Source organism: Fusarium solani (genome assembly GCF_023522795.1).
Source record: "Fusarium solani strain SB1 chromosome Unknown bctg00000000, whole genome shotgun sequence".
Taxonomy (NCBI): domain Eukaryota; kingdom Fungi; phylum Ascomycota; class Sordariomycetes; order Hypocreales; family Nectriaceae; genus Fusarium; species Fusarium solani.
The window spans coordinates 1,891,312-1,906,313 of NW_027072157.1; the positions used below are offsets into that span (position 1 = coordinate 1,891,312).

A 15,002-nucleotide genomic window follows, 5' to 3' on the forward strand; every position below is an offset into this window, starting at 1 on the left:
GAAGTTTGTGTACTTTCCCAGCGGGCCGTTGCCGCTGGCAACCACCACGAGGTACCATCAGTGGGTCTTGTGCGTGGTTACTAGCCAATCATAGTACACCACACACCGCTAATGCTACTATCCGCCAATCGGATTCCCTCTTGCCTAAGGTTTAGAAGCTCGGTCCCGTAGGTACCCAGCTTCAACAAGCTCAATTGATATGCATGACTTTGGATGAGTCGCCAGTGCTCAGCATGTCCTCGAGTTGATATCCTGCATGGCTATCTTACATCGTAAGTGATGGCTGTCTATGTTTAAGTGAGGGGATGTAATAGTGTACAAGGTTACAGGCCATGGAAGGACGGGCAGGGGTACCTACACCGGCATGACCAGATCCAACCTCCGTTCATGGATGTCCCCAACTCGTTCAAGAGCTCTTCGAAATCAGTGTGACTGTATTTCCCAGCCAACGCATTGTCTTCAATGCATATGACTCTTGCCTGCCAGAATACGCTTCAATTTGACAGATGCTCGTCGTCTCATGGTCGTTGTAGGCTTGGGAGCAGCGGCTGTTTTGTCTTTGGATCCTTAAGACCACGCAACGCCTCCTCCAAGCTCTCGAAGCGTTGCCTCTGCTTCTCCTCGGCTTCTTCAAGTTCCTCCTCTCTCTTCTTGAGCTCTTCCAGCTTCTCATCGAGTTCCTCTAACCGCATCTTGTTCGCATCGGGCTTCTGTGACGACTTCCAGGACTCGTAGACGATGAGGCCAACGGCCACCGACAAGATGAATACGTCTCCAATGACATCTGCAAACAGGTCGACCGCCTTATTCTCGGGGAGTGCTCGAAATTTGCGCCGCCAGATATTCTGGAATGGTATCTTCCTCGCGGATGGCTCCGTGCTCTGCTTCAGTTTGAGCTCGTCGTCCCGCTTCTGCTGCTCTTCCGTCTTGACTGTCGGTGCCTCTGCCTTTTCCTTCGCTCGTCGCTCCGCTTCGGGGTTTCGTAGTAGCGCTACCGACATGCGCATATTCAATTGATGTATATGTTGGCCATATCGGGCCGCAAAGGCCCGGAATCGGGGGTGGTCGTGAGCCTGAGCTTTTATTTGATTCTGGCGGGGAGTCAGCGCTGGATCTTGGAGCATGGCCTTGGGAGGGAGGCTCGTACCGCGCCATACTTGGAAACATGCCTCACGAGCAGAGCCGCGAGCTTGAAGAGGGGGAGAGGGACCATGGCCGGAGAGGGCTTTGGATGTCTTGGCTCCAGGGTTGTCAGTTGCTCGAGCACCGAATTTGTTTCGTAGTCGGTGGGGCTTGGTGCCGGAGATGAGTTGCTGTCAATTGAGAGAGCTGTGAGGCGAGTAATGTCTCAACGATGGCGCACAACGAAGGATGTAGCGTCAATCGAGAGATTGGGTCGACCTAGTTCATGGCATTTCTTGGGTGATCGGGCCAACGGTAAGCACGTCGTCACCGGCCATTCTTCAAAGGCGAGCTCAGTGCCGTATCATCCGGCGCCGTGATGTTCCGCACTGACCTTCCAGGGTGAGCGAGTGAGGGGTACGTACACTCGAGCTTCCAGTTCTCCGATTGGCCCAGTGTTTGAGATTGGGAATTAAACACTTCAGCTTGATCTCATTTAAATAACCATTTAACGATGGAAGTGTTCTATTCTTCTCATCAGTCGTTGGCCGTTGTTACAATTTGGTCTGGATTCCAATTAGGGGGTTGCCCTACCTAGATCACGGCACCTGCCTTCACACGGTGCAGTATCGTCTGGTCTTCACCCAAATCCCCACAATGGTTGAGACCAGACATGATATCACATCTTGTTAATCCAACGGTTTTGCGAATTTGTCTTGGCTCCTAAGAGTTAAACTCACCCATGCCTATGTTATTGGGGGTTTAACTCAGGATACATGCTTCAATATTTAGTATTGGATGGTTGGGTATGTAATGTCTGCTTGAGCACCAACATCCAGCTCCTTTGATACCCCAGCTACCCTAGATTGAGAGAGATGGCAGGCAGCATTGACTAGGAATCTTTGATGGCAGCTTCCCAGCCGTGACTGCTCCCAGGGAAGTGCCTCTCACAGCCTCGCTCTTTCTCCCTCTGTAAGTCCGGGTCACGCACTCTCCATGGTTCTTTCCAAAATGGGAGCGAGTTACCAAGTTACCGGGCACCTCGAACTCTCGTGTTGGGTCGTCCACCCAACTCTCGATTCTACAACCCACACCTTGCATTCCCCTCCAAGACTCGACGAATCATGTTCACCTTGTCCCTGCGGAAGCGACAAGAGTGGGCATCCACTGTCCCGTCACTCAGGGCTGGGTCGCACCCCTGGAAAGGTTCGTCTAATGTGATCTACGGCAGGCCATGCAGGAGGACTGATGCTAGATGAGCAGAGGCGACGCTGGATGCTTGTGATATCACATTTCCCATCACCAGCTCGGGTACACCGCCCGCTACTTTCAGAGTCACTCTCCTATCGTTGCCAGAACTACAGACTCACGATGGAAGGGCTCGCGTGGAGAGACTATGGCTGATGAGTGGAGGAAAGCATACCGCCGTGGTGCTTCTGCTATGCGGGGACAATCCAATGGAGGCTTTCTCTCGAGTTCAGGCCGAGTAGGATCCGTGATTCAACTACGTTTTCTCATGATTCTAACACTGGTAGGAAGGATGCTCTCGGATTCTGTCCCACCTATCATCCCAATTTCATCAACTCGAGACCTGCGTGGTTGTCTGGATGCACTCAGGCGAGAGTGTACGGTTACCCGAGAACACAGCAATGAGGCCCGACGAGATGCTCTTCGAGAATTGGTGTGCCAATGTATAGATGGAAAGGCGCTATCGAGAGACCAAGCCAACATATTGACCGGAATCACATCCGGGTTCAGAGATCTCACGGTCCACGTCACTCACCCAAGCGGTCCAGCTTTCATCAAGGAGTATCTAGGCGATGCGGATGGTGAACGTGTCATTTCCTTTCTGACTAGTGGTCCCTCCCGCGTCAGTAGTTGAGTTGACGGGCGAGATAGGGTGATATGGGATCATGTAGGGTTACCATTCCCACCAAGATGGACTGATTCACCGGAGCCAAGACATTGGAATTAGACACACTGATTGTTGGCGGTGACGAGATGAATAGGCCATCGACTGATTTGGACTGACGCTTCTTAGATAACGTCGCTTACAGTCGATCATCCGCCCAAAAAGCCGGGTCACCAAAGCCCGGAGCCGGGGACGAAGCTGCGATGTGGGTCCACAGCTCCGGAGCAAGATGGCTGCGAGGTTAATTGCCTGCATGGCCAGCCATTCACGACGAGGATAGGCAGCCTCAGCGAGATCGATGGGAAGAAACAAGCCCGCCCGAGGCGCCCAGGTTCTGCAAGGACAGGGTCGTGATATCCACCGGGCAACGGTCAACGCGGAGTGACGGGGTTGATGTGGCTGGGCCTGTCACGGGAGGCTGAACCAATGACAACGAGCGTGCAGCCGCCGGACAAGAAACGACGGCCATGCGGCGAGCAGAGATGGTGGTCGGCCTCAAGCTCTGGTAATCACGCACTATCGAACGAGTCAAGACATTCGCTTGCACGATGGGGGAAACCATGCTGTGAAGGATGGGAGCTACAGGCTTGAGCATGACCTGGACGGGCAGCAATCCCAACTCCAAACCTACCATCTCGTCGTGTACCTGCCTGAGCGAACGTGTCCTGCTGGCGCCGTGTCAGGTGATGCGTGGCGATGCCGGGTCCGGCCATGTCGGTCCCGAGCGGTAGATGAAGCAGACTGAGCAGCGTGTAAGCGCTGAAAGCAGAGACTTGGAGTTCTTTTAGAGGGCCTTTAAAGGATGCGCTGTTTCGACAAGCGCCTGGCTTTGGACGCAGCTGGACCATGTGTTGGCCGTGCTTCTAACACATATATTCATGCCTTCCGCTGGGACCAACACTACATGCAGCCGGCAGCCGATCAGTTTCGTTTCTTCTCTTGGGCTGGGGGATCTGGGCTCGGACAAGCAAAAGGCGAAAGTGCGTCTTTTGGACCTCGACAGAGTTAAAAAAAGAACCACTAGGGTCGACAAGCTAACTAGACATGGGTGGTGAATGGATGGTCGGAGGTGGATGTGTGGGCTGGAGGCGGGAGAGGGGACCAGGGGTCAGGGGTCTTGAGCTTTCCCGCTCTCTCTTAACACCGCAACGTCGGTTGTCCCAGCCTCTGCTTCAAGAGGGGCACACGAGACTTGGTGCTGTATGGTGAGGCGTCTCAGAAGCAGGAGGCGACAGAGGGCAGGAGAGAGGTGCGAGTCATTTCTTGCGAAGAGTTTTTGGCATACTCTGATGACCAAATCAAGCACAATCAGGATCAAGGCCGACCGACGATGCTGTTGAGCTTGGTTCTCGACGTTCTGGCTCTGAGCTTTAGCTTCGGATCCTTGTCAGTCTACCCGCCGTGCTCCTCGTCCACATGGCTGCTAAGCACGCCCATTGGCCTATGCTCTGGCATCTAGCCGCCGAGGTCATCACCAATCACCAGCCCCCGCACCACACCGGCAGACTTGTCGATGGAGGTTTCGATTAACCTCGACTGGGAGGCGGCCAATGACAGGGCCTGGAGACGGGTTAGCATCAAGATCGTGGGCTTCCTTGCCGTGTGACAAGGCTACTGCACCGCATCGCATCCCTGCCCGACGGTTCCCCCCTCACAGTCACCCTCCTCCTCCGCCTTTCCGCACCGCCAGTCTCTGCCGTGATGGTGTCTGTATGGCCCGGCCCCGTCCGCGTGCAATCAATGCCCAGGGCGCTTGCTGCCCGTGAGGTGAGAATGAGCGGAATGGCCTCGAGGATGGCGTGGCTCATGGCTCGATGGGGCTCGAGGGACCCCCATGCTTGTAGTCGATGGCTGCATTGCATTGGCTTGGCCTGTGAAATGGGTTGAACAAGCTTGCGTGCATTTTCTCTCCATTCCCGATGTCCATTCTTGGCTTTTTCTTAAAACTGCCCTTGGTCGCCATGCAGCAAGCCTCCTCTTCTTCTCGTCCCCTCCCCTCGGTAACATTGGATACCATACCATCCCTGGTCCATCTTGAAATCGCTTCCTCAGTTCCAGTGTCTCAGAACTGCCGTGTGTGTCATCGCCATAACCCGCTACGCACTCTTGCGACAACCATAGCTTCGGACAACAGAGAAGCCGACCTCGCTGAGACAACCGAGCCTTGGTCTAGTTAACTTGGGGCTTTCGCATCTGCCTCAACGACGACTGCGCAACGCTACCAATACAAACCGCACTATCAGATGCCGCCCGTATGCTCGCTGTCATCATAGATCAGATTGTTAGAACGTGGATCTCTGAACCAGCTCCTGCGACATCGCCGGCTACACAACCATCCGCAATCGTCTGACACGCCGACGCCTCAGACTCTCAACCACCCGCCTCTCCACCCTCCTCACTCTCTCGGCACGACCTCTACCCTTCGGGGGGGTTGCTGCCATTATCAGACGCACATAACCTCAATCTCGCATAATACCGGCCTCTCACCCACCTCTACTCTACTCTACTCTCTTCCTCTCCAGGTTCCAGTAATCTCAACATTCTTCTGTCTGCTGGCCTGACGGACCCTTCTTTTTACCTTTCTCTCGTTCATCTTATAATACCCCTTTGTCTTTCGCTTTTTCATTTTACGACTCCCACCGCTGGCCGGTCTGTACTATTACCACCGAGGACGACTCTCGACAGCTGTGTTGGAAGTGGAATTCGATTAGACCAAGAGAAGCAAGTGTCTGGAAGTGCCATCCGCAAGGAAACCTCGCCAGGCTTGGAACAACAGAGAAAGAGAATCTTGATTGGGACTTCGACGACTTCATCATGGGTAGACTCATCAAGAACCATTGGGCGCGTCTCATCATCTTGAGCGCCGCAACCTGTAAGTTGACTCTTTTGACACACCCCCGGAACTCGACTCACATGTGCAATCCAGACCAGATTGCTGCTGCCATCGAGGCCTTCATCTGGCCCAAGATCTTTTGGGATTTCCTCACACATAGCCTCGACGGGGCTGTGAGACCAGTTCCCGTGCTCCAGATATTAAATCTACTGTTCGGCCTCCTCATGATAGGCCTCGAATGGCCCCTGGGATTCGTCGCTGGCTCGGCGCTCCACCGCTCGCTCGAATTCCGCCTCGCCCTCCTCCCTCTCACGGCGTTGTGTGCAGCCCTCATCTACCAGGGCACAAATGCCGCCATCTACTACCTCATCGGCATGGTTGTCTACTTTTGGGCATATAGCGAAGGCGAGGTAAGCAATCTCCTGTTCCATACAGTGGGATCAACACTAACATGCTGGCTCTAGATCATATGTGCAAAGCCATGGACTCTTCCCCAACGTGGGCGCGGCGGCGCATCTCGTGTATAGTCAGATTTTCTACCTCACCCGCACCCCTTGTCCTCTCTGTATCCTACCACGGCAGAGAGAAAACAAAAAGACTGTACCTACATAGGACAAAAGTCAGACTGGGGCAAAGCATCTAGATGAATTCACGCAATCTCTAGAACTACTCGTCGCCCCCAAAAGGCGCACACACTCGCACGTCTCACGTATATACCCTCACGTCACGTCGTCTTCATGATCACGACGTCTGACTATCCACGGCGTTTCCTTTTCCATTTAATGATTTGCTTTTTTCTTTACGAATACCAGTCTATGTTTTTCTTATTTCCGATGAATCTTGATTAGGAGGATCTCAACCCGCCATGTTACCATTTCTACGATATTGTATGACCAGCGTGAAGGAGTTGGTCTAGGCTGCCCTAGGAAAGGGATAACTCTTGCGCCGCCGTGTCGGATGTGAACGGCGTGCACTTCGGGAGGCAAGGGGTCCGAGGCATGATGATCAATCTGATCGGCTTGCAAGAGGCCGCCGGGACTCGATGATCCCGGCGCATGATTTGCTTCAGGCTTCTCGAAACCCCCTTGCTGGATGTAACCCGATAGATAGAAACTAATAAACAATAAAACAAACAGTCATTATATTCGCTTGCGTCTTATTCGTCTCGTTTCGCCTCGAGTTTCAACCTGGTCGAGCCAAGCCGGTCCGGCCTGACCCTTCCCCTGAGCTAACCAACAGAAAACCTCACATGAACCACAAAAAAGGGCTGAGTCTTGGAAACCAACTCCTCTGACCCAGAATCTTGGGAAAACTACTACGCAGTACCTCGGCCTGGAGCCTTGATTTTTTTTCTTGGCTCTGTTGCCCATGGTTGCAGCGGCTGATGCTCTCCGAAACACCCCTTGTCGGACCCGGGTCTGAGGGACCCACATCGGAGTCGACTCTACGGGGACGGCGTGCCGACTTGACACGCCCGAACGGGAATAAAGGAAACACAAGCCAAGAAACGCATGAAGAAAGGGGGTTAAATGAGTATGAGAGGATGTTTGAGAAGTTGAAGGAGGAAGTTGGATTTTTTGTCTATCAGTGGACCCGGCAACCAAAGAACCGACCTCAACATCAAGTTGTTGTTTGGGAGTTTACCACAAGTCCCAACGTTAGAAACTGTACTCTACTCTTCTTGTATTATCCCTGATCTAAAAGACGGTACCGTCACTCTTGATGATAATGGGACTCGACTTTGTCTTTGGTCGACGCTGCGCTGCCACCTCACGTCCAGACTTCCAGGTGCCAGCCTCGAGCAGCTGCGCCATGCTCAACTGAACACCATCACCCATGCGAGATTGGATCTTGGTGTACAGCTTGTCGATCAGCACCAAAGTCAAGGCCCTCCATTCGACGATGGTGTCATCTCCTGCCTCAAAGAGCGGCAGCTCCCCACCCGACGCCTCCAGGCCGCGGTCGAGCGTCTCCTTCTTGAGTGACAGCACGCCCAGGTCGACGAATAGGCCGCCGTTGCGGTACTCAGGCAGGGCGGTTAGAGAATCGGCATTGATCCACTGCAAGCCTAGCACGCGCTGGAATGGAACCATGAGGGAATAGGTGAGCCACTGGGTGAGTTTGTGGAAGGGCTGAATGTTGTCTGCGGCGGCATCCGATTGCCCGCCCGTTCGGAGGGTACTAAGTGGCCATGCATCGCCGATGGCTGTCCCGCCAATGACAGTTCGGTCCTTGGGCCAAATGGGGATGAGGAGAGTCTGGAGAACATCCCAGAGAACGAGGATATCAAGCTCAGAGGATTCACCAGCTGTCTTGACCAGATAATCTAGGATTGGTAAGTAAGACATCGGGTAATCGGACAAGAAAAAACTTACCAACGAGATTTCCTGGTCGGCCTTCGGCCCCGAATACATCCGGGTGGTCGAGGAGTGACTGCCCCAGGCTTCTAAGGAGGGCCGCACGAGAATCAACTCCCAGCATGGGGTTGCTGTCAGACACTTGGAAGCCCTGGGCGAGTTTATCCGTATCAAGCTGCTTCAAACCATTTCCTATAAGCCATTAGTACACATGTCGATTTAGAGCACGGCAGACATCACCATTGACCGTTGGGGTAGTGTCAGTCGTGAAAGCCAACTCGTTAAACATGTCGAGGCTAGCCACGGCGATGCCCTCACTCCGCTCATAAACCTGACCAGATCCGGGCTCCTTGTACCGCCAATCATCACCCGCTCCGGCATCCAAGAGGACCGAGACGAAGAAGAGATCAATGAGACGACGTGTCTTTTCAGTCACATCGCACCCTTCCTCCTCCCACTTGTCCATGATGCTGGTGATGCGCGGCACATTGCCCACTTCAAAGTGCTGCCAGCGGCCATGAGGGGGAATCGTATGGAACTTGTCAGGACCAAAGTCACGCTGAGAGAATATGTTAGTCTTTGCTCTGGAGGGAACATTGGGTCACAACCTTGATGACAGAGGCTACAAAGTCGACGACCTCGTCCAGTTTCTCCTCATGGAGATCGAAGTGGCTCAGCTTCCCAGACTTGGCCACATCCCCAACAATCTTGGCACGATCTCGGATGGCCCGGAGGGAGAGTAAGTACTTGGCCTGCGAATCCATCTTGAATATTTGAAAATTCTTGCCTGTTATGATAGTGAACAAACATGGACACCTATGAACCCCGCACTTGTAGTTGTTATCAAGTACAAGCTTGTACGGCGGAGAGCAACAAAGGCGGTATGTAAGCCGAGACACGGCACCACGATCGATCGGGCAGCTGCACTGATAAGACAACCACGTCACACAAATTAATGCTATTTCCTCGTCTGCATTTCAACACCAATAACATCACCAGTATTCATAGTCATTGTTCGAATCAAATCAAAGGGCTGGTATATTAATTCATGGGACGCTATCATCAATCCTTCCCCTTCTCTCAGGGCGTCAGCGATACTCGCTGATCTGATAGGATGGTCGCCATCATGCATATCCGCCTACCATCGGCGACCTTTCACCAACCATTTCTGAACGGTGGTTCTTTCTCGCAGCCAAGCCCCAGTCATCGAATACATCGCCGCTAATAATTTCCTCTACGTTTCCGGAACGCCTGCTGTTCACGTTTCTAGTGGGCAACCATGGGACCCTTGGAGTCGTTCTTGGTACCTTGACGCTCGGGCATCTGTGATGCGTTAGCTGCACTGTCGCAATAAGGCGAGAGTAGATGGTGCTTACCTCCGAGGTCTGGGTCTCTCCATTCTCTAGGATTTGCTTGATGACCTCGTCATCAACAGAAGTGCCGAACTCGTTCTCAAGGGCCGCCTTGGAGGCGGTGTCGTAGGTTCCCTGCAGTCCTTGGCTGAAGGTGCTGTTAGCAACAGTCCACAAGATCCATTGGTGTCGGCAATTGGTGTAACATCCAATGCAGAGAGAGGGAAACAAAAGAACAAGCTCCAACATGGTGGGTAGGAGCAATGGGTCCAAGCGAGCGTATGCCAAGCAATCGGAGTGTCTCGCCATCACGCCCACCCAGAGCAACAAGAAAGTAACAGAGCCGGGGAGAGTAAGAAAGCGGGGGTGGCTTGCTCCCAGTGACTTACCCATGGGTCAGGAAGATCTTGAATGAGGAGATGAAGTGCGCCAGAGGCACGCTCTTGTCGGTCTTCCACTTCTTGTAGGTCTCGACGTCATCAATGAAGATGAGGAACTCCTCGCTGCTGCCCTTGAGGTAGACCTTGGTCTGCTGAGTCTCGCCGCGAGCCATTGTGATTGAGTGGATGTGTGTGGTTTGCTTTGGTGGTTGGAAAGGTAGGATGTCGCGTGACAGAAGGATGAGATCGCTAGTGGTGATTGGGTATTGTTGTTGTTGGTAATGAAGAGTGTAGAAATCGTGAGGATGATGAAGAGAAGGAGAGAAGCAGGAGAAAGATGAGGGAGAATGTTATGGCTTAAAAAGAAGCTCGGTGTGAGGAGCAGTGACGAGTGTAGCTTCCTCTGTTTGCTGATTCGGAAGCTTCCTACGTCATAGCCGTGCTCCAGAGCATCACAGTGGGCGGGTACGTACCGAGCCGCGGGGCACTCAGAGAGTAAAGTCCCCGCAAAAAGCCGCGAGGAGCTGCCCCACAGCCAATCATCACGCGCCTTCCCGCTGCCTGCCTGGTTGGAATTTGCCCGCCTTCCTCAGACGTTCCTGCATGCTGAACCCACCATGTACGTCACCTTGTCTTGAGCCAACTTGGAAGCTTCAAGTTCAGGTTCACCAAGGTCCTTTCTCACCGTGGTACCGCACAGTGCAGCACAAGACGCCTCATTTCAACCTCGTCGATCCATCGCGTGCCCCGCGTGAGCCTGGAGATTTCTCCCCTCAGCGTTGGCTGCATTGGCCCCTCACCCAAGCCCCCTCAGCTTTTCTTCTTCCGCTTTCTACGCCAGGTACGTATGTTACCTGCGGCTTTCCGTTGCCTTGGCAAACCTCACCTTGGCTACCTGCTTACGTATCAACCTGATGCCAACCTGATGATGGCACCATTCTCCTCCAGAGCCCAGTGCCTGATATTTGGACCCTCACATCATGGTCACCCAGACCTCAATGTCATTGTCCGCGTCGCTGTTCCCCGTAGCTAATTCAAGACCCATCATGTCGTCCAAATACCAGATCCATCCAACTCCAACATGTCACATGTGATGCCAAGTAGCACGCCCTATGTGTATGCTCTATCATTTCGATAAAACCTCTGGGCTTCTTGAACATATTGTAACCGTTGAAGAGCCGCTTCTGTCAATACACTCGGTAATAATCCAATTGAATCGTCTCGCCACCCACCAATCACCATCATCATTCTTCAACTTTGGCTCATAACCCCCGTTGCCAAACCCTACAATAAAGGCTTCACCCGAAAAATCTGCGGAAGCCATGCCCTTTCTTGTCGTCCTGGGTGCTCCCTCTAGTCCACCGACTGCTTTTGGATCGCACTGGAATACTGGCTGGCGGACGTGTATTCTCCTTTGTACTGGGTGATGCTTCTGCTTTCCGAGAACTGGTCGTCGACGATTGTATAGCTGATTCTTTTTTCAAATCGTCACCCATAGTGTCTGAAGTCGCTTCAACCAAATCTGCATCCCGAGGGCTAGATGAGATCGTGAGCTTTTGCATTGAGGATCTGGCGTCAGCAACATGGCTTTCCTCCATGTTCATCTCCGTAGCCTCAGGTAACGTGGAGCACTTTGTAGAATTCGAGTGCCAACTCCCATCCACATCGAAAACGCCAAACGAGCTCGCACTTGACTTGCTAGTTTGTCGGGTGAGTCCCTCGCTCGCAACATCTTCACTTCCTCTGCGTGAGATGCTTCCCGATCTCTTGGCCATGTTTGCCATGCTTAGCTTTCTCATCATTGTCGATGCTGACCGACGCATCAGCTGCTCATTACGGGCGATGCTCATCGTGTCAGGAAATGGAATGATGTTTTGGCTCCAGACGTCCTCTAGGAGAACCTCAAGCCGAGCTCTTTCGCTTCGGGGCGGTGCAAGCACCGGGATCCTTGGCTTCGATGATACCAACGAATGTGAGCGGCCAAGAATTGGTACCGGCCCTGTGGTATTGGTTGTCGACTTGACGAGGCTTGTGTTTTTTAGAATGACATGGACTTGTGCTGAATGTGGGATGGCGGTAGTCGCTCGATTGACAGAAGCACTCCGAGCCATTGTGCCTACAAGAGTGAGTTAGTAGCCCACGGCAAAGCGACAAGAGTACGCACCTGGTCGTCTAAAGATGGCACCCAAGCTCTTCGGGTCAAAGGAGAGGAAGCTGTATAGCACTGATGGTTTCTCCGATTGCTCTAAATCTCGACCTTGTTGTAATCGATCTCGCCATTCAGTCTCTTCATTTGGACTGCAAGCTGTCATGACCAGCTCATACAACTCGTGCTGACCTTCAAAGACCAGCTTCCAAGAATGGAGCCAAGTGACATCGCAAGCCTGAAAAAAAGATATGTCAGATGCCAGTCTGTGTTTATCCATAACGGTTCTTACCTCCTCCTTTGTCGACATCCTCAACCTTTGCACTGCGTAGATCAATGCAGGCCAAAATTGTGTATATCCGATCAGACTTCCCCTGAAGCAAGGCAGAGGACATCTTTGTACAACAAGCAGATCATATACTGGCCCTCGACTCCGGCCTCAGTCTCCCAACAAACATGAAGTGCGCCGCACAACTGGATGTGGCCAAAGGCACGAATCTGATTCTTTGAATCCGCATCAAGCCTCTGTCGAACCATTAGAATCCACACTTGATAGATTTCTGTGAATCATACCCTGTCGGGGAAAACCAGACGATCCTGTAATAGCCAAGTCTTCTCTAGTGTCGTTTTCATGTCTTGGTTCGTGGCCGAGTTGTTGATCTCAATTGTTGCTTCCCGAAGCCTCGCCAAGGCTGTTTCAACCTCCATGTGGGAGTTCGGACAGTCAAGTACTGGTGTGTGCTTGAGAAGTTCTGCAAACAGGAGGGGATATCTGCAGATTCTCTGGATAGGCTGAAGTCGAAATGTCAGGGTGCTTGGACTCATTGAAAGGGGGTTGACATACCTTGATAAGAAGGTCATTAACGGTGAGGGCCTTGTTAGACCCGCCCTCCTGACCCTTGGGGGATCCAACGGAGAAGCCTAGAGCCTCGACCCCTTTTTGGTGAACCTCCCATTCAGGGAAACCTTCGTGTGCCGCTGCAATATCTCTTCTCATCATCTCGAACTTTGCCCCGTACTCTTTATAAATGAAGAATTCGTGAGTCTCATTGTGAAGTTAGCACACTGACTTCAGCGCTGATGGAGCAAGGTCATGGAATCTGTACCTTTTTGCTGAAAACCTTGGCAACTTCCGCCGCAACCTGGGGGTCAGTGAGCATCCCAGGTACATTATGGAGTGCTTGTAGGTTGACACCACACTCAGGGAGCGTGTCCAAACCCCGTGATCGATTTCGGCCGCTTTTGCTGAGCACGGGGTGGTCAAATTGAGAATACTCGGAGAAGGGGACCACGCGGTGAAGGTCACCCAAGATTTCGTCGTGTAGCTGAAGAATGTAGTGCAAATTTCGATTAGTCGATGATCGTAGCTGCTTAGACAGGGAAGGAAGAGCAGCAAGCATATTGACGTAGGTCTGATATGGTCAGCTAGCCCTAGTCATTTCAAGAATTCAAGGCTCACATTCATAAGGAAACGGATGTCGCCAATGTAATTCTCCTCTGTGCTGATGAGCTCCTCCAAGATCTGTCGACGCTCGAATGCACGCTGAGTTGCGGTTAAATCCTCCTCAGCTCTCTCCAACGGCCCAACGTCCTTAGAAACTCGAGGAGTAGAAAGCGAAGCTCGACTGCTGCGCTCTGCACGCGACCGGCCATGGCGCCGACGCGAGGGTACTGCAGCGCTCGCGGTAATAAGGCTCGTACTGGCGCTCTGTACAGCAGTTATGAAGCCCAAGGAGGATCCCGAAGACGGAAATCGATGCCTGAATCTGCGATGGATGACACGTCGGAATGGGTTGCTAGGCTCGGGATATTTGCATCTCTCATCACCGGTATATGTTTCTCCTCCCTCACTCAGGCTGTTTCGTCGCTTGAGAGATTTCACCCATTTGCGGAATGGTAGCTTTGGCAGGGGATTCACGGAGAGGTGATCATAATCACCAGGGGGCGCTGAGCATCGCATCGGCTGCGAGTCCGCTGCCCTTTCCTTGGGTATATCTCGAATGCTGAGCTTATTCAAATCATCAGATGCGTCTCTGTCATCGCTGCGTATGTTATCCGGGCTAAGATCGATGTCGAAAGCCTTCCCGAGCTCTTCCCAGGGGCTCTCATCTCGTGATAAGACCGGAAGACCGGTTGTTGGCCAACTAGGCTGTTGAGAACTGTCAATATTTGGAGTGATACCAGAGGGCGAGCTCTGAGGATCGGCGGAAGCCATGCTGGAGAGCGACTAGGCGGCAGAGTCCAAGAAACGGAGCAATGTTGCGATCCCAAGAAACCAAAATAGCGCTCAACAAGGCCGAGCATAGGCAAGCTCTCAAATCATAGCTGCAGTGATGGATGATGAGAAACAAGTAGATGATCGCGAATGTCACGGTGAAGCCCAAACTCGCAAAGAAGATCTGGTAGAGCTGCAAAGGAGCAGTCGCGACCGCAGATAGATATCCAGCCAAGGGAAGGAAGTGATAAAGTGGAAAGAGGCCGAACTCTCCAAAACGCCCCTTCTCTGGGCTCTTCAAAAAGAGCCAGGGAAGGGACTTTGAACGGAAATCGAGATCATCTTTCACCGCGCCTTCGGTTGCCCGAGACTGTCAAGTCTTTGCAGCTAGAATGTCTTACACAGCGACGACGGCACGGCTGCAACTCACCTCCCAAAGTTCCAGGTCTCTGAGGCTCGCACAGCGCCGGTGCAAAGAAGCCAAAGTATCACGATTCGAAGCGGTGAAACGAAGGCGTCACCTATGATGGCCTTGCAGATGAAAGGCGAGAAGGCGTACTGAATCTGACATCACAAATGCTTCAAGGCATGATGCAAGGTGACGGTATCAAAAGAGCCAAATGCCTACTGAGTTATCAAAGAACCGCAGTCACGACATCCAATGTCGTGTGCGAGAGCGCAAATA

General features: G+C 52.6%; 5 protein-coding genes across 5 annotated transcripts; 1 reads left to right on the forward strand and 4 right to left on the reverse strand.

The window, feature by feature from the left end:
- Window positions 1-518: 518 nt before the first annotated feature.
- MRS44_000588 (uncharacterized protein) lies at window positions 519-2,120 on the reverse strand (the record flags this gene model as incomplete). Its single annotated transcript, XM_065624114.1, has 3 exons — window positions 519-1,313; window positions 1,364-1,401; window positions 2,114-2,120. The coding sequence occupies 3 exons, from the start codon at window positions 2,118-2,120 to the stop codon at window positions 519-521; spliced, it is 840 nt and encodes a 279-aa protein (XP_065479831.1).
- A 3,728-nt stretch (window positions 2,121-5,848) lies between these two features.
- Window positions 5,849-6,394, forward strand: MRS44_000589 (uncharacterized protein; the record flags this gene model as incomplete). Its single annotated transcript, XM_046267708.2, has 3 exons — window positions 5,849-5,906; window positions 5,961-6,277; window positions 6,332-6,394. 3 exons carry the CDS (start codon window positions 5,849-5,851, stop codon window positions 6,392-6,394), a joined length of 438 nt encoding a protein of 145 aa, XP_046139165.1.
- A 1,170-nt stretch (window positions 6,395-7,564) lies between these two features.
- On the reverse strand, window positions 7,565-8,988 carry MRS44_000590 (uncharacterized protein; the record flags this gene model as incomplete). The annotated part of the gene is made up of 4 exons (XM_046267709.2): window positions 7,565-8,193; window positions 8,243-8,416; window positions 8,465-8,783; window positions 8,833-8,988. The coding sequence occupies 4 exons, from the start codon at window positions 8,986-8,988 to the stop codon at window positions 7,565-7,567; spliced, it is 1,278 nt and encodes a 425-aa protein (XP_046139164.1).
- Window positions 8,989-9,490: 502 nt separating this feature from the next.
- Window positions 9,491-10,129, reverse strand: MRS44_000591 (uncharacterized protein; the record flags this gene model as incomplete). Its single annotated transcript, XM_065624115.1, has 3 exons — window positions 9,491-9,547; window positions 9,601-9,733; window positions 9,966-10,129. The coding sequence occupies 3 exons, from the start codon at window positions 10,127-10,129 to the stop codon at window positions 9,491-9,493; spliced, it is 354 nt and encodes a 117-aa protein (XP_065479832.1).
- A 1,125-nt stretch (window positions 10,130-11,254) lies between these two features.
- MRS44_000592 (uncharacterized protein) lies at window positions 11,255-14,317 on the reverse strand (the record flags this gene model as incomplete). The annotated part of the gene is made up of 8 exons (XM_065624116.1): window positions 11,255-12,072; window positions 12,121-12,261; window positions 12,395-12,426; window positions 12,524-12,627; window positions 12,676-12,894; window positions 12,947-13,147; window positions 13,209-13,514; window positions 13,562-14,317. 8 exons carry the CDS (start codon window positions 14,315-14,317, stop codon window positions 11,255-11,257), a joined length of 2,577 nt encoding a protein of 858 aa, XP_065479833.1.
- Window positions 14,318-15,002: the final 685 nt, after the last annotated feature.